This window comes from Stomoxys calcitrans, chromosome 2, assembly GCF_963082655.1.
Source record: "Stomoxys calcitrans chromosome 2, idStoCalc2.1, whole genome shotgun sequence".
Classification (NCBI taxonomy): Eukaryota; Metazoa; Arthropoda; class Insecta; order Diptera; family Muscidae; genus Stomoxys; species Stomoxys calcitrans.
This window is the reverse complement of record NC_081553.1, coordinates 89,598,317-89,620,499: the sequence shown is the minus strand read 5'-3', so window position 1 is coordinate 89,620,499 and position 22,183 is coordinate 89,598,317. Positions and strand designations below refer to the sequence as shown.

The 22,183-nt window shown below is 39.0% G+C and overlaps 1 protein-coding gene across 3 annotated transcripts in view; it reads left to right on the top strand.

The window, feature by feature from the left end:
• Positions 1 to 6,661: 6,661 nt before the first annotated feature.
• LOC106080825 (uncharacterized) overlaps positions 6,662 to 22,183 on the top strand; it is a 116,713-nt gene continuing 101,191 nt past the window's right edge. Inside the window, exons 1-2 of one of the 3 annotated variants that reach the window (XM_059361841.1) lie at positions 6,662 to 7,044; positions 21,389 to 22,099. In XM_059361841.1, coding sequence (XP_059217824.1) covers positions 22,092 to 22,099 — 8 coding nt within the window. In that variant the 5' untranslated portion in view covers positions 6,662 to 7,044; positions 21,389 to 22,091. The other 2 variants (XM_059361840.1, XM_059361842.1) reach the window with 2 other exon arrangements.

The window sequence follows — 22,183 nt, the reverse complement described above, 5'->3', positions numbered from 1 at the left end:
TCACTGCACTGCCTGTTGTTTTAATATTAGGAACTTTGCACATCCCAGTCTTCCGAATCCTGAGAGAGTCATGGTTTTCATCGTTGGGTCCCCGTTCATTAGCTCTATTGAGTCTCTCGTCCCTACACTGCCGGATGTTTTAATTTTGTAATCTTTGCTTATCCTAGCCTTCCCAATATTGAGAGAGTCGGTAATGGTCTTGTCGTTGGTCTCTGTTCATTAGGCGGTATTGAGTTAACCAGTCACTACACGTTCACAGACCAAGAGGACAATTTGTTTACAGAGTCTTTTACTTTTCAGACCGCGGATGAAATGACTGGTGACTGCGGTAAGTGCTGTGCATATTACGGATTCCGCGTTGTAGATCTGCTAAAAGCAGGGCTGATAATGAAGCCATGTAGAAGTAGCGCCTCAAGTGTCTTAACGACCGGGTTTAGGAGAGAAATGGGCGTATATGCCTTCCATTGGTCCGCGAATTTACTCGGCTTAAGAACAGGGAGCACCAGACATATTTTGATATTTCGGAATTTCTAGGGTAGGGATATTGACAATATCCCACCTCAACTATAAATTTGAGTATCAGCTTTAATTTTCGAAGGCTCTGCCTCCACTGGGAACTCCCTTGTCTTGCCTTCTCTTCGACTTTCCTCGTTCGGTGCTCGACAAATTGTCTGCCAAAATGGTCTACACACCGTTTTGGATCCGGTATCTGTTGTCCAGGCCACCGTAGCGCAGAGGTTAGCATGTCCGCCTATGACGCTGAACGCCTGTGTTCGAATCCTGGCGAGTTCATCAGAAAAACTTTTCAGCGGTGGTTTTCCCCTCTTAATGCTGGCAACATTTGTGAGGTACTATGCCATTAAAAACTTCTCTCCAAAGAGTTGTCGCTCTTCGGAAAGCCGTTCGGAGTCGGCTATAAAAAGGAGGTCCCTTATCATTAAGCTTTAACTTGAATCGGACTGCACTCATTGATATGTGAGAAGTTTGCTCCTGTTCCTTTGTAGAATGTTCATTGAAGGCTATCGCGATTTGACTTGTGTTCCTCGACGTGATTGGACTTCTTGAGCCCATGGAGGGCGCAGTTAATTTCTGATTTCTTTAAATTTTTCATTTAGAGATTTGTAATGACTTCCAATGTTCCACGTACATATAGGTCCCATATAAACCGGTCGGTTTGACATCTTGAACACTCGGAAGCGGCAATCCGATTTGACTGAAAGTTTGCACATGGTGTTTCATAATGACAACCCTGCTAAGCACGGTTCAAGTCAGTTTAGCTCCCATATAAACTTACTCCCGGTATGTCTTCTTTGGCTCCTAGAAGTTTAAATTTTTGCTTGATTTGGCCATGTTCGTCCGTCCATCTGTCGACATCATGATAGCGATCGAACGCGTAAAGCTAGCCCCTTGAAATGTTGCACAGACTCTTAATATTGATGTAGGGCGTTGGGGAAAGCAAATGGGTCATATCGGTTCATATTTAGACATAACTCCCATATAAACCGATCTCCCGATTTGTTTCATGAGCCCTGGAAGCCCCAATTTTTGTCCGATTTGGCGGATGTGTTCTGTTATGACTTCCAATAACCGTGCCAAGTACGGTCCAAATCGGTCTTTAACCTGATATAGCTCCCATATAAACCGATCTCCCGATTTGAATTCTTAGGCCCTTATAAGCTGCAATTTTTGTCCGATTTGACTGAAATTTACCATGTAGTGTTCTGTTATGATTTTAAACAACTGTGCCAATTACGGTCCAAATCGGTGAATAACCTGATATAGCTCCCATATAAACCGATCACCCGATTTGACTTCTTGACTCCTTACAAGCTGCAACTTTTGTCCGATTTAGCTGAAATTTGGCATGCGGTGTTCTGTTACTACTTCAAACAAATGCGCCAAATAAGGTCCAAACCAGTCTGTAACCTAATATAGCTCCCATGTAAACCGGTCTCTCGATCATCCTTGTTCGGTTCCTAGAAGCTGTAATTTTTGCTGGTTTGACAGAAGTTTGTTATGTAAAATAAAATTATGCCCTTCAACTAAATTTATTTTGTATACATTTTTAATGGAGGCCACCGTAGCGCAGAAGTTAGCATCTCCGCCTATGAAGCCTACCTACTTCTTTTTTGGTTAACTCCTATTTAAGTTTTTTTTTTGCCTCTAAGCATTTTCCCATTTAAACACATTTAGACCACTGTGTGTTCGCTTTCAATTCCCCAAAATAAAACCAGTTTACCGGCCAACATTACCATAAACATAGCAATAGGCATTTTAGCCATATGTCTCAGCTGGCTACAAACATACATAACATACACAACCATCATGTTCAGGTCCCATAGTGCAAGATATGAAAATAAGCGATCACCAAGCAAAATGACACCACCAATAAAAAATAACTAAGTAAATGAATGATACCTTCTTAAATTATGAAAGCAAAAAATTAGCCGCAGAGCACTAAAGCAAGTGCCCCTATCGCAAACAATTGTCACTAAACTCTGCAACGCCTACGTCGACGTTGAATGGGCAGTGCTTTAGCAGAGCCACAGTCGCTTAACGCCAAAATCATCGGTCATAACTACAAAAGCGAAGCATGAATTTTTACACAGTTCACGTATTGTTGTTGTTTTTGTAAACCAACTGTGTAGAGTAGAGAGTAGAGTAATTGAGTTTCGGTTGACTCGTCATCGTTCAACGATCGTAGAACTGACTGTTGTTATGTGTGAGAGAGTGTGGCAGCAAGGCACAGTGTACGAAATGGCATTGCATAGAGAAACATAATTAATACCTTTGCAAAAATGAAACCTTGGCAAAAATTTAAGAAATTTTCAGAAAACTTTAAAAGAAACTGATGAAATTTGGAAAAATACGAATTTTATATTGAAGGATTTTCAAGACATTTTGTTTGTTTCTATAAAAAATTATGCCAAAAATCCAGTTCACGGATTTTTATTTTTTTTTCTTCCGAAATAGGCTTCAATTTCCCTACGTCCCCTTCTCTCACACCAGGAAGTTCACTATTCTTATTCGTGTTCTACTCAAAATTACTTTATTGGAGTACCATATTGGCAATAGGTATTTGGCGTCATTTCACTTAGATGGGGAAAAGGGGCGTTTCGCGGTCCCGAGGTCCGGACCTGAAAAACGAAGGTCATATTCATGTTCCTGGGTTCATTTTTGGGGGATATAGATACAAAAAATTAGAATTTTTTGGTGATTTTACCTGCACTTTATTCGAAATTTGCATGAAGTTTTCTTTGTAAGAAAATTACCATATAATTTTGGTAGTCAGGGTGCTAGTACGAATTTATGGGAGATCTAATCGTATAAGGCAAGTTGAGAATAATGGCTTAGTTCACAGGCGGACATACTTTTACCAAAAGTGGGTGAGGGTGAAATAAGTGACTCATAAGAGGGTTACATCGCTTGATTGATGACAGCATTACACTGGTATAACCACCACTGAACATTTTTATACTCTCCACCATAGGATGGGGTATGCTTACATCGTCATTTCGTTTGTAACACATCGAAATATTGGTCTAAGACCCTATAAAGTATATATATTCTTGATGTCCGTCTGTGGAAAGCACACAAAATTTCAAAGGGCTAAAGCTAGGCGCTTGAAAAACGGCTGAACCGATTTGTATGAAATTTTCGGAGATGATAGCCTCGCAGAGATGATTGTACCGATTTAAGCGAAATTTTGTGTGTCACCTTACGGTACCCCAAAAACAAGAAATTTGTATAACATGTTGGGGTCAAACAACCTGGGGGGACGCCCCATCCCGAAACCTTTCCGAACGGACATGTTTACTATTTGAGACAGAATGGGTATCAAATGAAATGTATTTAAGAGTAGATTACGAACTTTGTATACAAATGCCACCATAAGTGTTCGGGGGGTCCCCTACACCCAAAAACCCATCCCCACACAACGTCATTGCAGGCCATATTTACCAATTGGGACAATATGAATGTCAAATGAAAGTTATTTAAAAGCAGAGTAAGAATCTGATATAAAAATTTATTCCTAGCTGTCTGAGGGGGTTCCCCATCCCCCCAAAATCCCTCAACAGGACATATTTACCGATTGGGACAATATAGATACAAATGAAAGGTATTTGGAAGTTTATAACACATCTATTGTAAGAATTTGGTCCAAGGTGTCCATGTCAACATCACAAAATGGGTATGAATTGAAAGTTCTTTGGGAGTTGACTACAAATCTGATATACACATTTGGCAGAGTTTGAGACCGGCCCACTAATCTAATGTTGATATAAAGATCCAAGTATCTGGGTGACATCCTGCCGTTTAGCAGGACATATAGATCGCGACAATAAAGGACTCAAATAAATGGTCTTTTGGGTCCTAGCGTCGGAGGGACCGACCCTTTCCTCCTAATATAAACAACACCAAACTGTCATGTAGGACGACTGAGAACATATTGTACACAAATTAAACGGACGTGTCAGAGGGCAATCCCCCTCCAGCATCCTACCCAAAACAAAATGGAATTAAAAATAAAATATGAAGGCCGATCAGGAGAGAGATCTTTGGTAGTAGAGTACTCTTTTCGCTCTCACATTGGGATTGGGAAAGACATAGGAACGATCTGCGGATCTTAAAAATGTGCTATACTAAGTGGAAGCTTTAAAATATGATTTTGGAAGTAGATAACCGATACAAAAAAAAAAAATGATTAGTATGGATCTGAACGAGACCCGTGGCACTGAATGTCTTGACAACCAGCTTAAAAATGCTTAAAGAAAAATCCATTCTTAAAAAGCCAATTTATGGGGGAGCAAGGCGCACCAAGCCAGCTAGTCTCCCATATAAACCAATCTCTTGATTTTACTTCTTGAGCCTATTACTTTTTCTATTTGGATGAAATTTTGCGCATTGACTATTTCTATTACCTTCGAATTACGTGCCAAATATGATCTGAATCGGTTGCATATAAAAAGATCGCCCGATTTTACTTTTCGAGCCTCTAGAGGGAGTAATTCTTATCCATAGCACTTCTTGAGCCCCTAGAGGGCGCAGCTCTTGTCTGATTTGGAATTTTAAACTTTGCATAATGACTTCTTCTATGACCTTCAACATACATGCCAAATATGGTCTGAATCGGTCCATAATCTGATAAAGCTCCTATATAAATTTATCTCCCGATTTTACTTCTTGAGCCTCTAGAGGGAGTAATTCTTTTCCTATTTGGTTGAAGTTGTGCACAGTAACTTTTTCTATGACAACTGATATACGTGCCAAGTATGGCTTGTTTGGGTTTAAAATTCGATATAGCTCCCATATAAAACGATTTCCCGTATGTACTTCTTGAGTCCGTAAAGGGACTCAATTTTGCACAACGACTTCTTCTACGGTTTCCAACATCCAAAAGAAGTATGGCCCGCATCGGGTTATAACCTGATACAGCTCCAATAGCAAAGCAATTCTTATCCATTATCCTTTGTTTTCGTATAAAGAGATACCGGGCAAAGAACTTGACAAACGCGATCCATGGTGAAGGATATAAAGGATATATAAGATTCGGCCAGGCCGAACTAAGCACGATTTAACATTTTTCTCTTGTTTTAGCCATGATTCGATTCTATGACGATGGAAGTCGTAGGCATACATTCCAACCTCTGCGTCACACTAGCCTCTGAGCTTTTAGTTTCTATTCCAAAGGCGTAGGCGACCGTGACGCAGAGGTAAGCATGTCCGCCTATAACGAAAAATCTTAAGCGGTGGTTATCCCCTTACTAATACTGGCTACATTTGTGAGGTATCCTTCCATGTTAAAACTTTTCTACCAAGTGTTGTCGCTTGCGGCACTCCGTCCCGACTCGGCACAAAATAGGAGGCCCTTTTCATTGAACTTAAACTTTAATCGGACTGCACTCATTGATATGAGAGAAGTAACCACTGTTCCTTAGTTGAATGTTCATGGGAAATTTAGCAGGAGCCTCTCCTATTTCTTCGAGTAAGTTCGAAGTCTATGACGCCCAGTAGACGAGTTGCTAGCTCGGATTACCAGTGCGGGGACTGGCAGCTCATGTACTTACCGGATTGACCCGCTGAAGTCCTTCATCGGCAAGGGCTGCGCCTCAGTGTACAACACACTGCTTCCACAGTTAAGCGGCGGAAGCTCGATTTTCACCTAAGTCCCATGGTTTTTATTTTCAAAATAAAATTCGGACTTCCAATACTCAAATCTAGTCTGAATAGGTTTATTACTTTGATTTCATTTGAGGTAAATCGGGAGATCCGTTTACAGAGTACAATTCCTAAGCGATCTCTCACGACGACTTCTGTTATAACTTCCAATGTCCATGCCAAGTATGGTCCAAGCCGGTTCCTAACCTTACACAGCTGCTTTATAAACCGTTTGACTTCTTGCGGCACTTCTTAACCAAATATCTTAAGAGTCGACCAAGTCGAACTTTACGCGCGATTGCTTGCTATTAATAAATACAAGTAACCAATAATGTCAGCATTTGTTCCGCATGATCAACTATTTCCCCCACTGTGCCACTGCAACGCAGACGTCGGCTGAATAACGAAACGGCAGCAGTTACGTTGGTATCGGACATCAACTGCTGCTCCTCCACTCACTCACTAACTATGGTCGATCGCGCAAAACCAAAAGTCAGTTGACGAAATATGTTGCTACCCGCAACAACAACAAACTGTTTTCCTTTTTGGTGCGTCAAGAAAACGGATTTTAGAGAAAATTCAATTGGATAACAACAACAATAAGAAAAAAAAATGTAAAAATGAAATTGAAAATTGGAATACAATAACAATTGTGCTAAAAAAAAACAAAATACGAAAGAAAAAGTTCATCAATAACTAAACGAAAGCGCTTGACCAAATTCCAAGAATTGAGCAAAAAATTAGTTATAAATACCTAGTGAAAAAAATCTTAGCGCCTGTGTTAAACGTTGTTTAAATTAAAAACAATAATAATGTGTTTATTATTTTCATATACCCACGAATTACACATATTTAATAGCCAACCATGAAATTGCAATCTTTTGGGTAAAATATTTCGTAGTTTTCTTCCTCTTCTTCTTGGTTATAGTTTTGAAGTTTGTTGTTGTGATGGCGATCTTGTTTTTGTGTATGAAAATGCTACGGCTGCCTGTCTGTCTGTCCGATTGGTAGTGGCTACCTGTTTGAATTTAACTGCCAATGTAGAAGTGTGGTTTTACCTGTTCGCGCACTGGCTTTGTGTGAGACTGTGTTTGTGAGCGAGTATTTTTGAGTGCCAATGTGAATATTTGTAAGATACAAAACAAAAAAAAGTGAAACGAAGTGGCAAGCCAAACAACAAAAGCCAAAATAGAAAAACATAACAATAGCCAATTGGAGAGAGTAACTCAACTTGTATATGTGTGTGAAAACAGAGTGCAAGAGAGAGAGAGAGAGTGTCAAAGAGCGGAGAGTATCAATTAATTCAATTAACAAAAACACCAAATAAATTCAATTAAATATGAGTGTATGCTGAAGAGAGAGGCTTCTCTCCCTCCATAGCAGCAGAAGAGATCCTCGCAAATTACGATGAAGAGAGAGTGCCCTTTTGGAAAGAAAAATAAATAAACGATTTGAAAACTTGGTTTGTGACAAAAGAAGGCAGCAGCATTTTAAGGCAACAAGTACAGGCAGTCTGTTGCTTAAGGTTTGGAAATAGCGATTTCTTTAGTACCCTTTATAACGGTATGCCAAAATTTAACCGGTTATTAACTTGTAAAAAGGTCAATCAATTTCTGCATGGAAATCTTTTTATGATACATTAACAAACATTAAGACTATTGAAAACGAAAATCAAGTTTTGTCAGAACTTAACAAAGATTCAAGTAATTTTGAAGAAGTGGCTAAATGGGCCAGGCTGAATTAAAGATTTTCTATGGAAAACCTTATTCAGCCAGGCTGAATTAAAGATTTTCTATAGAAAACCTTATTTAGTCAGGCTGAATTAAAGATTTTCTTTAGAAAACCTTATTTAGCCAGGCTGAATTAAAGATTTTCTATAGAAACCCTTATTCAGCCAGGCTGAATTAAAGATTTTCTATAGAAAACCTTATTCAGCCAGGCTGAATTAAAGATTTTCTATAGAAAACCTTATTCAGCCAGGCTGAATTAAAGATTTTCTATAGAAAACCTTATTCAGCCAGGCTGAATTAAAGATTTTCTATAGAAAACCTTATTCAGCCAGGCTGAATTAAAGATTTTCTATAGAAAACCTTATTCAGCCAGGCTGAATTAAAGATTTTCTATAGAAAACCTTATTCAGCCAGGCTGAATTAAAGATTTTCTATAGAATCTTTTTAAAGATTTTCTATAGAAAATCTTTAATTCAGCCTGGCTGAATAAGGTTTTCTATAGAAAATCTTTAATTCAGCCTGGCTGAATAAGGTTTTCTATAGAAAATCTTTAATTCAGCCTGGCTGAATAAGATTAAAAAGGCTGAATAAGAAAATGGCTGAATAAGAAAATCTTTAATCTTATTCAGCCAGGCTGAATTAAAGATTTTCTATAGAAAACCTTATTCAGCCAGGCTGAATTAAAGATTTTCTATAGAAAACCTTATTCAGCCAGGCTGAATTAAAGATTTTCTATAGAAAACCTTATTCAGCCAGGCTGAATTAAAGATTTTCTATAGAAAACCTTATTCAGCCAGGCTGAATTAAAGATTTTCTATAGAAAACCTTATTCAGCCAGGCTGAATTAAAGATTTTCTATAGAAAACCTTATTCAGCCAGGCTGAATTAAAGATTTTCTATAGAAAACCTTATTCAGCCAGGCTGAATTAAAGATTTTCTATAGAAAACCTTATTCAGCCAGGATGAATTAAAGATTTTCTATAGAAAACCTTATTCAGCCAGGCTGAATTAAAGATTTTCTATAGAAAACCTTATTCAGCCAGGCTGAATTAAAGATTTTCTATAGAAAACCTTATTCAGCCAGGCTGAATTAAAGATTTTCTATAGAAAACCTTATTCAGCCAGGCTGAATTAAAGATTTTCTATAGAAAACCTTATTCAGCCAGGCTGAATTAAAGATTTTCTATAGAAAACCTTATTCAGCCAGGCTGAATTAAAGATTTTCTATAGAAAACCTTATTCAGCCAGGCTGAATTAAAGATTTTCTATAGAAAACCTTATTCAGCCAGGCTGAATTAAAGATTTTCTATAGAAAACCTTATTCAGCCAGGCTGAATTAAAGATTTTCTATAGAAAACCTTATTCAGCCAGGCTGAATTAAAGATTTTCTATAGAAAACCTTATTCAGCCAGGCTGAATTAAAGATTTTCTATAGAAAACCTTATTCAGCCAGGCTGAATTAAAGATTTTCTATAGAAAACCTTATTCAGCCAGGCTGAATTAAAGATTTTCTATAGAAAACCTTATTCAGCCAGGCTGAATTAAAGATTTTCTATAGAAAACCTTATTCAGCCAGGCTGAATTAAAGATTTTCTATAGAAAACCTTATTCAGCCAGGCTGAATTAAAGATTTTCTATAGATTTGGATGTAGATTCCATATAAACCGATCTCCAGATTTGACTTCCTGAGCCCCTGGAAGCCGCAATATTTTTCCGATTTGACTGAAATTGTGCTCATAGTATTCTGTCGTGACTGCCAACAACTGTGTCAACTAAGGTCCAAATCGGTCAAGAACTTTATATAGCTCCCATATAAACCGATCTCCAGATTTGACTTCCTGAGTCCCTGGAAGTCGCAATTTTTGTCCGATTTGACTGAAATTCTGCACATGGTGTTATATTATGACTTCCAACAACTGTGCCAAATTCGGTCCAAATCGGTCAAGAACATGATATAGCTCCTATATGAACCAATCTCCCGATTTAACTTCTCGAGTCCTAACAAGCCGTGAGTTTTTTTCCGATTAAGCTGAAATTTTGCATCTAGTGTTCTGTTATGACTCTCAACAACTGTGCCAAATTCGGTCCAAATCGGTCTAGAACATGATATAGCTCCCATATTTTAGCAGAATCCATGGTGGTGGGTTCCCAATATTCGGCCCGGCCAAACTTAACACGCTTTTACTTGTTCCTTTTAAAGTTCCCGCTAAATGATTTTCTTCGAAGTGTGCTAATAAGCTTCAATTCCCACACCAGCAATCGTTGAGTCTATTTAATGTGCCTTTTGTTAAAAGTAAATTGAATTAAATTCACACACATCTATTGTCAATACATGACGTTCTTCATTGTGTAATACTTGGACTCTATGTATTATGCCCCATTACTCATAATTCTCATCTTCTCATAAAAAAAAACATGTGATATCTACCCTTGAATGGTGCTACACAAAACACTGAATTGATGATCTACCGCCAAAGCTTGACTAAGATTTATTCTAAACAAATAGTTAAATAAACAAAAAACAAATGTAAGAAGTCTATTTGAAAACGATTTATACGACCCACTAAACGAACATGAAACGTGAAATCGGAAACCCCAATATTGTTTCCGTCCATCTTTCTGTCCGTCTGTCTGTTTCTTTCTTACTGGCTTCGAAAATGTTTATCTGTGAGCTAGTGCGGCGTTACTTCTTGGCACACTGCTGTTAAATGCAGTCGTTATTTCAAAGATTAAAGTTTGAATTCTCTGCATGCGGATGTGCTGGGCATGAAAGAATAGTTGGGCAGAATCGACATATCTCGTTTTCTTCAAACAGAAAAAACTACACAGATTTGTTTGAAGATCTTCCAAATGCAGCGACCTCCAATTGTTGTTTCAAAAAGAAGCACTTATGATAAGATGCTGTAGTCAGTTGAAGAGTTGCCATTTCAAAATGTAAGCATTTTAACATGCATTGTCTATATACTGCAGTTGTCCAATCTATAATGCTATATGGTGCTGTGGTCGGGTGGACAGCACTTCAAAAGTCCACCAGCTGTTCAATACTCAGCCAAATCCAAAGGATGGCTTGTTTGTGGATTACAGCCGCACTAAGGATGATACCATCCGATGCACTGAATTTAATGCTACATCTAATGCCTCGGACATTGTGGCTAGACAAATTCTTGCGACCACTGCCGTGAGACTAAGGGAGTTTTCTCTTTGATCATGTGGCGCCTACGGACACTGTGTTGTCCTCGTTACAATGGCCGATATTCCAGGCAGCGGAGATTACACCCTACCTGAGCCACTATTCCTGATAGAACCGATTGGAGCTACAATAACAGTAACAGAAGTTACATAGATTTCTTTACGGGTGGTTCCAAAACAGGTGTAACTTTGGGTGTACTCTTAAAATCTAGAACTGGTCATATCGAAAAGGTTACTCGCAGTGTGTATCAAGCGGAGATCCTTGCAATTAAAGAAATGCTGGAAAGGCTAAGATATAATGTCATAAAGACGATTGGCATAAATATCTTCTCAGACAGTCGGGCAGCCATTAAATCCCTGGAGAACGTATTTCTGAACACAAAACCCACCCTCGACTGTCGCAGATCTCTCAACGAACTTTGGATAGCCACCACCTCGGGTATATATGTAAACCATCTTTCGTCATAGTCCTGTAGAAATGCATAATTAATGCCTCCAAAGCAGCTATCTTATGGTCCGATTTGGACCAAATTCAGTACGGACATTGAGTGGTCTAATAAATACAAGTCACTGTTTAATTTTGGTTCAATATTGGTCTTTGTGGCAGCTATATCCAAATATAGACCGATCTGAAGCATACACGACACGGATGTCGAAAAGCCTAACATAAGTTCCTGTGTCAAATTTCAGCGGAGTAGTATTATAAATGCGCGTTTTATGGGGCCAAAAATTTAAATCGAGAGATCGGTCTATATGGCAGCTATATTCGAATCTGGACCGATCTAGGCCAAATTGCACAGAAATTACGACAACTCACTGTTCCAAATTACAACGCACTGTTCAAAATTTCGGCGCAGCGGAAAATAAATGCGCATTTTACAACACCTTAAATCCAGAGATGTCTATGTGGCAACTATATCCAAATCTGGACCGAACTGGGCTAAACTGAAGAAGGATATCCAGTAGACTAACACAAGTCACTGTCTCAAATTTTAACAAAATCGGACAAAACATTCGCCTTTTTTGGGTCAGGATCTTAAATCGAGAGATCGGTCTATATGACAGCTATATACAAATCTGGACCGATCTGGGCCGAACTGAAGAAGGATGTCGAGTGGCCTATCACAAGTCACTGTCACAAATTTCAGTGAAATTGGATAATAAGTGCGCCTTTTATGGGCCCAAGACCCTAAATCGATAGATCGTACTATATGGCAGCTATATCCAAGTCTGGACCGATCTGGGCCACACTGAAGAAAGATTTTTAATGGCCTAACACAAGTCAATGTCTCAAATTTCAGCAAAATTGGACAATAAATGCGCCTTTTTTGGGCCCAAGACCTTAAATCGAGAGATCGCACTATATGGCACCTATATCCAATCTATATCCAATATCTGGACCGATCTGGGCCGAACTTAAGAAGGATTTTGAGGGGGCTAACACAAGTCAATGTCTCAAATTTCAGCAAAATCGGATAATAAATGTGGCTTTTATGGGCCTAAAACCTTCAATCGGCAGATCGGTTTATATGGGGGCTGTATCAAGATATGGTCCTATATAGCCCACCTTCGAACTTAACCTGCCTATGGACAAAAAAGAATCTGTGCAAAGTTTCAGCTCAATATCTCTATTTTAAAAGACTGTAATGTGATTCCAGAGGTTAGCATCTCCGCCTATGACGCTGAACGCCTAGGTTCGTATCCCGTCGAGACCATCAGAAAAAATGCGGTGCTTTTCCCCTCCTAATGCTGACAAGATTTGTGATTTACTATGCCATGTAAAACTTCTCCAAAAAGATGTCGCATTGCGGCACGCCGTTCGGATTCGGATATAAAAAGGAGGCCCCTTATCATTGAGCTTAAACTTGAATCGGACTGCACTCATTGATATGTGAGAAGTTTGCTCCTGTTCCTTAGTTCATGGGCAAAATTTGCAATGTGCAATGTGATTTCAACAGACAGACGGATGGACGTACAGACGGAGGGGCAAACGCACGGTAATGGCTAGATCGTCTTAGATTTTTACGACGATCAAGAATATGGATATACTTTATAGGGTCGGAAGTGGATATTTCAATGTGCTGCAAATATAACCCCATCCTTAGGTGATGGGTATAAAAATTATATTACAAAAAATTCCTTTAAAAATTAAATTTAGAAAAAAAATTCCTATAGACATGAAATTTTGACGAAATTTCTTATAGGAATGAAACTAATCCAGTCAGGAGTTGAAAGATTGGGATTTCGTTCCCTTTGCCATCCAAGTGTGGAATCAGGATTTGAGGGTATCCTTGATATCCATGCGTGGGCCATTGGTAAAGAAGGAATTTTTTTCTTCTTGATTAAATTCATTGCTGACAAAATTTCCCATAAAAATGCAATTTTGACAAAATTTCTCATAAAATTAAATTTTGACAAAATTTCCTAAAAAAATGAAATTTTTGTTAAAATTTTTTATAAAAAATTTTTGCTAAAATTTTTTATGAAAAATATTTGCTAAAATATGTCTAAATTTTCTCTAAACAAATTTTGTCAAATTTTTCTTGTGGCAACCCATCATCATCATCATTGCATCAAACAAACTTTTATCACTGAAGGGAGAAAGAAATACAAAACGACAATTGAAACAAAAAAAATGATTCTAAAACAAAAAATCTTTCAAAACCGCAAACAGTCTCAGCTTCTTATTATGTATTATTTTTATTATAATATCCATTTGATGTTGTTGTCATTGTTTTGGTTGTTGTTGTAGCTGCCGTTTCTGTTATTAAAATTTTTGTCATATGAGCGTATTTTTATTATTTGTCGTCCCAATGTGAGAATCGAGTATCACTTCTAACATTTTGCCACTTTTGGCGGTGTAATTTGACCCCATACTCCCCCTCAAATACCCTTTGGCCTTCCTCCACCTACACTTATGCGTATAGTCAGTCTCTTTATAAAATGATCTAAACGTTGTATTGTATGAAGTTGGGGGGCTGCCTCATACCTCCACTCGGCGACAATGTAATTACGGAGAGCCCAATTAATGAATGTACGAGCAGCAGCATACACAATGCATCTCAGTCAAGCGTCAACCGTAAACCGTCAACCGAAGCAAAGTGAAGTGCGAGTAAGTAACATTATCTTCTCCCTCCGTTGGTTGTAACCTTAGTAAATTGTTACTGTTGTTCGCCGTCGTCATTATAGTTAATTGATGCATACCGTGGTTTGTGGAGGAATGTGGGGTAGAGGGTTAGTAAGTTTAGGTACTCAGAAATGGAGATTTTTTAAAACCCTACACATTTGCCTGATTAGACTTAAATTTGATATGCAAAGCATACTTAAGGTTCTTCATCTCACATAATCTATTGTAGTTAGGCCTCCCTTTTTAACCCTATCCGCTTCAAAGTTGCGTTCAGAGTCATAGACATCTGAGGTCTTTGATCTGCTGGGCATACTGTAAAACCAACAAAAAATGGCTGAAATGTTTAAAATTTATCTTCTGTCAATAACTTTTAAAGAATTAGTTTATGGATAATGCGGCACAAAGGTCAGCATATTCGCCTATGACACCGAAAGCCTGGGTTAAATTCCCTTCCATTAGTAGTTATCCCCTTACTAATGAAGGTCACATTTTTGAGGTTAGGTTAGGTTGAAAAGAGGGTTTAGATATTAATCCACCCCTTGCCACTATGGACATACACCTACCCAGTAATCGGCTTTTTGTGCGCTCTAAAAACTATAAAAAAATGTAAAACTCCTTTACCAAGGGGAGTTGTTGTGCAATACGCCGTTCGGACTCGGCACAAAAAAAGCCACCCCTTATCAGGTGGATAAATTGTGTGTCCCATGGCAAAAATATAAGAGAGAAAGTAGCACAGGGCACGCCAAAAGGGGGGCATTTTACCACCACTCCTATGATCTATTACGGATGCTGACTGAGCAGGGATTTGAACCCGTCTGCTATGCAGACAATGTTATAATACTTCTAAGGGATAAGAATCCAAACGAGCTATTCAGAAGGGCCGAAAGGGTCATGCATATGGCAGGGCTAGACCCAGAGGTCACAATGTTAACCCAGAGAAGACTGAAATATGCTCGTTCACGAGGAAGACGAAGGTGGGGCAATTTAACGTTCCACGTTTCCTCAATAAGACGATTTCGATATCTGACAAGGGCAAATACTTAGGTGTGATCTTGGACAGGAAACAAAATTGGAAGTGTCACATTCAGGAGCGTATTGACAAGGCTCACAGATGTTGGGCACTATGTAGACGGGCCATAGGCTTGAAATGGGGCCTGAATTCGAGGATAGTCCTACAGGCTCTACAGGAGCGTGATTAGACCAATACTTACATACGCCTCAGTAGTTTGGTGGACCATACAACAGGATCAGAGAACATGTTGTCTTGGCATATGCAGAGCGATAAGGACCACGCCCACTAGGGCACTGGAGACTAGATGAACCTTCAAGTCGAGTGCGAGGCACTGCTGCCATTGGCACAGTCTTGGATTGTCTAAACCCTAGTATTGCCATCTGGGAGATTATGTTACACGGATGGATCAAAGCTAGAGGACAGAATGGGCCTTGGGGTTTACATTAAGAACCCAGGACTGAGATCTGTTTTAGACTGCCTGACCATAATACGGTCCTGCAAGCGGAGATACGGGCGATCACGGAATGCGTGAAGTGTGTTGTGTGTTGCTATATATCCGACCCATTGACATACAGATTAAGCGTGAGGCAGCCACTGCGGCTATGAAAGTTAAAGCGATAGGAAAATGAACTGAGGATGGGAGCAGCTCATACCATCGCGGTATAATCAAGGCAACGATAGGAAACCTGGAAGGAAGGGAAGAGGTTTCTCAGATGAAGTCGAGTGCGAGGCACTGCTGCCATCGGCACAGTCTTGGATTGTCGGAACCCTAGTATTGCCATCTGGAAGATTATGTAACATGGATGGATCAAAGCTCGAGGACAGAGTTGGCCTGGGGGTCTACATTGAGAACCCAGGGACTGAGATCTGTTTTAGACTGCCTGACCATAATACGGTCCTGCAGGCGGAGATCCGGGCTATCACGGAATGCGTGAAGTGATGTGGTGCTAACGCGCGGACGTCGAGTGTGAACATCTTTACCGACAGTAAAATTGCCATAAGGGCAACAACAACCAGGACGGCAAAGTCATGAACAGTCTTGCAGTGTGTGTAGGAGATTTACACCTTCTCTGAGGATGGCAAAATCCGCATTGTTTGGGTGCCGGCTCATAACGGAGCAAAGGGGAAATGAAAGGGCAGACCATTTGGCAGTGAAGGCCAGAGGACTGCCGACAATAGACTTGGTTAATCGAAGTCTTTCGGGTCGACGCAGTTCGAGTTAAGGGAGTGGGCGACAAATGCGCATGCAACATTGTGGAACAGCGAAACGGTCGGTAGGAAGGCGAATATCCGACGGGGGGATCCAGATCGTGAGAAGACGAGGCTATAACTGAAAGAAAGCACGAAGGAGGTCAGTATAGCTATTGGTATCATAACGGGGCACATAGGACTACGAGCTCACTTATGTAAACTCGGTGCGGCAAGTGATAGCATGTGTAGGGCATGCGGGGAAGATGATGAGACGTTGGAGCATTTCCTTTGTCGTTGCCCGGTTTTCGCGTCTAACAGATACCGGCACTTAGGTGGAGACACAATACCAGACATGGGTCAACTTAGGGGAGTGGTATTGAAAACAATTGAGGATTTTGTAAGTAGCGCGGAATTTCTAACTTAAAATTTTCTTTTTAGAGGTTACTTTATAGTTTTTAGAGCTCATAACAAGCCGATTACTGGCTTAGGTGTATGTCCATAGTGGCATGGGGCGGATTAATATCTGCAGCCTCTTTTCAACCTAACCTATCATCAATTATATGAGAGAAGGGTCCCCTGGTCCTTAATGGAATATTCATGGGAATTTTAGTTTAGTAGTTTTTATACTCACTACCATTGGATGGGGGTATACTTGTCTAGTCATTCCGTTTTTAACATCTCGAAATGTTGATTTAGGATCCCATAAAGTATATATATTCTTGATCGTCTCGACATCCTGAGTTGATCTAGCCTCGGCATCCGGAGTCGATCTAGCCAGCGGCCGAACGCGTAAAGCTAACCGCTTGAAATTGTGCAAAGATATTTTGTATTGCTGTAGGTCATTGGGGATTGAAAATGGGCCATATCGGTTTAGATTTGGATATAGCTCCCATATAAACCGAGTGCACGTAGTATTCTGTTATGACTCTCAATAGCTGTACCAAGTACGGTCCACATAGGTCAAGAACATAATGTAGCTCCGCAATTTTTGTCCGATTTGGTTGAAATTTTGTATGTAGTGTTCTATTATGACTTCCAACAACTGTGTCAAGTAAGGTCCAAATCGATCAAAAACCTGGTATTGCTCCCTTATTAACCGATCTCCTGATTTGACTTCTTGAGCCCCTGGAAGCCTCAATTTTCATCCGATTTAGCTGAAATATTGCACATAGTGTTGTGTTATGACTTCCATCAACTGTGCCAAGTACGGCCAAGAACCTGATATAGCTCCCATATAAACCGATCTCCCGATTCGACTTCTTGAGCCCCCGGAAGCACCAATTTTCATCTGATTTGTCTGGAATTTTGAACATAGTGTTCTGTTATGACTCTCAATAGCTGTACCAAGTACGGTCCACATCGGTCAAGAACATGATATGGCTTCCATATAAACCGGTCTCCGGATTTGACTAATTCAGCCCCTGGAAGCCTTAATTTTCATCCGATTTGGCAGAAATTTTACACTTAGTGTTCTGTTATGACTCTCAATAGCTGTACCAAGTACGGTCCACATCGGTCAAGAACATAATATAGCTCCCATATAAACCGATCTCCCGATTTGACTTCTTGAGTCCATGGAAGCCTCAATTTTCATCCGATTTGGCTCAAATTTTGCTCATCGTATTTTATTAAGATTACAAACAACTACGGTCCAAATCGGTCAAGAACCTGATATAGCTCCCATATAAACCGATTACCAATTTGACTTCTTGAGCCCCTGAAAGCCTCAATTTTCATCCTAATTGGCTGAAATTTTGCTCATAGTATTCTGCCACGACTTCTAACAACTGTGCTGAATTCGGTCCAAATCGGTCAAGAACCCGATATAGCTCCCATAGAAACCGATCTCCCGATTTGACTTCTTGAGACCCAGGGAACCTCAATTTTCAATCGATTTGGCTGAAATTTTGCACATAGTGTTCTGTTGTGACTTCCAACAATTGTGTCAAGTGTCCTTCAACTGAATTTATTTTATATAAATTTTTAGCAAAATCCATGGTGGTGGGTTCCCAATATTCGGCCCGGCCGAACTTAGCACGCATTTACTTTTTTTAGTTTAGTGTATGAATAATGAGGATATTGGGTTTTCTGTATAATCGAACAATGTAAAACTTGTCCTTAGCTGCCACAACGCTTCTTATATAAATTAACACAAAAGCGCTCATTTGTTTATTTGTAGGTTTTAAATCATCCGATTTACGAACTGTTACAATATGGGGTTTTTTTGCCAACTGCAAAATGCTGCATTGTCGTTTTGGTTGCTGATTTTGATTTTTGTTTATGCCAATCTGTTTTTTTGTTTTGTCTAAAAAATTACTTTCAACATGTCACAATACTGATCCATTTTGTTTGTCTTCTTGTGACATTGAAAGCTAAACAAAACGTTTAAATGATGAATTTATCAAATCTTTATGATGTGTCATGAAATTTGAATCCATTGTATCAATAGTTTTGCTTTCAGTTTTCATTTATTAACATTTTTGTTTTGTTTTTTTAAAGTGAAATTTTGCACAACAAAATTGTTATGCTTGACAGCTTTTTGGGGATTACGATTTTCCATTCAAATTTTGCTTAAGTTTTCTCTTTTGCAACTTTAATGGTAAAATTTAATAATAGTGGCAAAAATAAAAGTAAATGAAAGCAGACAATTTAAGTTTTCTACAAAATTACAATTGAAAACAAATTTTCAACAAAATCCTGTAGAAATGAGATTTGGATATAATATCGAACAATAGAAATGACTACAGAAGAAAAATAGAAAAATTTTGTCCCTTGAGAGTTTCCCGGAAATTGGGTATCAACGAGTGGTTCTAGTGTTCCTCATTGGACATTGACCATACGTTCTCTGACTTCTGAATGTATCCTACTTATAGGCTTTGAGGAAAGAATCTTCCTAAGCCTATAGGCCCCAAATGTATCCTCCAGGAAACTGCAGAATGCCATCGCACATTTGTTCTGGGCCTATTTTAGCTCACCCTTGACCATATTGGACACATATGTTGAAGGTCATGGAAGAAGCCGTTGCACAAAATTTCAGCCAAATGCCATCTAGAGGCTTAAGAAGTCAAGATCCCAGATTGGTTTATATGACAGCTATATCAGGTTATATACCGATTTTCACCATATTTAGCACAGTTACTGGAAGTCATAACAAAACAATGCATTTTAGCCAAATCGGATAAGAATAACACCCTCCAGTGGCTCAAGAAGTCAAAATCCAACATCAGTTTATATGGCAGCTATATCAGGTTATGTACCGATTTATACCATACTAAGCACAGTTGTTGGAAGTCAAAATAAAACACTTAATGCAAAATTTCAGCCAAATCGGATGAAACTCGGGCCCTGTAGAGGCCTAAGAAGTCAAGATCCCTGATCGGTTTATATAGCAGCTATATCAAGTTCCACACCGATTTGAACCATACTAAGCACTGTTGTTGGAAGTCATGACAGAACACTTAGTGCAGAATTTCAGTCAAATCGGGTAGGAATTGTGCCCTCTAGTGGCTTAAGAAGTCAAGATCGAAGATCGTTTTATATGGCAGCTATATGAAAACATGGACCGATATGGCCCATTTCCCAATCCCAACTGACCTATACGGATAATAAGTATTAGTGCTGAACCGATTAGCTTAAAATTTTTACAGATTGTGTAGGTTGGTCTGGAAGGAAACTTAGGCGATATAATTTTTTGTTATCGGAGAGGGGGCCCAAAGTACTACCCAAAAATTAAAGTGTACAGATCGGGATAATATGGGACTCAAATGAAAGGTATTCAAGAGTAGAGTACGAATTATACTTAAAAAATTGGGTCCAAGCTACCAATGCATCCAGAAAAAGTCACAGTTTTGTGGGGTTTATGGGCTGGTGGCATCACTGGACCGTACTTCTTCAAAGATGATGCGTATCGTAACGTAAATGTGAAAGGGGGGCGCTACAGTGAGATGATATCCAACTTTTTTGACCAAAATACAAGAGCTTGACATGCATGACATGTGGTTTCAACAAGACGATGCCACACAGCACGCGTAACAATGGACTTCTTTGAGAGGCGTATTTGGTGAACATTTTATTTCACGTTCGGAACCGGTCAACTGGCCGCCTAGATCGTGCGATTTAACGCCTTTGGACTATTTTCTGTGGGGTTATGTTAAAGTTCATGTCTGAAGACAACATTGAAGCATTTATTCGTGAGCTACCGGCCGAAATGTTTGAAAGAGTATGCCAAAATTGGACTAAGAGGATGGACCATTTGAGGCGCATGAAATAATCTTCAAATTTCTGAAATCTGAACTTTATGTGCTTTTTAAAAAACTTTGCTATAGCTCTTAAAAAATTACCCTTTATATCACCCATTGCAATATAGGGCTTAAATAAAATGTATAAGAATGTTAAAAAGATCGCTGCGGTGGGGGGCCCTTTTCGTCTAGTTTCCTATAGAAATGAAATTTTGGCAAAATTTCTCATGGAAAAAATTTCTTGACATTTTTACCAAACTTTTTGAGAAAAAAAAATTCATGCAAAATTTTCTCCCAAAAAAAATTGTTTAATTTTTTTTTTGTTTTGAAATTTCTATTCTGTTTACACTGTGCAAATACGATATAGCCAACTAAAGTTGAGTTGTTCATGTGCAAAGTAAAAACCTTTTTGTGTGATTCAACGCAAAACTGATTTTCTTTGGATTTTTCCATCTATGTTTGTTTGTTTACTTCTCACCTACGAGATGAAAGTAAAATTTGTTTTCATTTCTTTTGTTCATAAATAAGGAAAACTTAAAAGTGGAAGCGTATAACCCTCATTACACTCGGGGTAATTTCTTCCCTTAGCGCTTCCCTTCTCTCTCTCGCTTTTTCTTTGTTTATCACGTCACAGTATTTTAAGAAAAATGGAAAATTTTCCGTAATGAAAACAAAACAAAAAGTTAACAAAGACATTTTTTTTGTGCAAATTTTCCCTTACCAAAAAAAATAAAAAAAGCAGATGCAGTGAAATGTCAACATAACTTTTGTGTGTTACATACACAGAGCTTAAATGAAGATGTATATAAAGTGTAAGAAAAAATAAAAGTTGTTTTCCAAAGACCAACAGCAAAAAAAAAAAAATTCCTCTGTACCGTGTGATGCGCGCTGATTATGTAGTGGCATGGGGTTTATTAAGCAAATGCCAACACAAAGTAATTAACTTGGCTAAAAAACCGCCCGAAGCTGTACCACAAAAAAGTAACAACAACAACAACGAGCATATACAAATTGCTAAACAACAGAAAAAAAAAGAAGATAGCTACAACAAAACATGCTACAAAAAACAAATGGAAAAACTAATTGTTCCATTGCACTTTCTTCATGAGCTGCGTTTGTATGGGAGTGTGGTATAATTTCCACCTTAAAACGACTGTTGCAATATATTGCAACTTGGTTTTTCTTTGTCCATCGAAAAACCGCAAATTAATAGGAAACCTCTCATCCTCTCCGCACCCACTGTCCGCTTTGAGTTGCGTTAGGGATCTCCAGAGTCCATTACGTTCAGCTGTAACCAAGTAACTGCAAGTTTTTTTTTTTATTGGGAGATACTTTCAACCAGCAATCAGCCAAACAACCAAGCGACCATCCATCGTTTAATTCACGGGACTTGGGCCCCCTTGCTGTTATTCATCCATTCCATTACGTTTGACCAAGCGAGCAACATGAACAGGTAAGTCAGTGGTGAAGTGCAGCAGCAGCAGCAGTAAAAACCATAGACCATCAACACACATTTCACATTGAATTTTTCATTTTC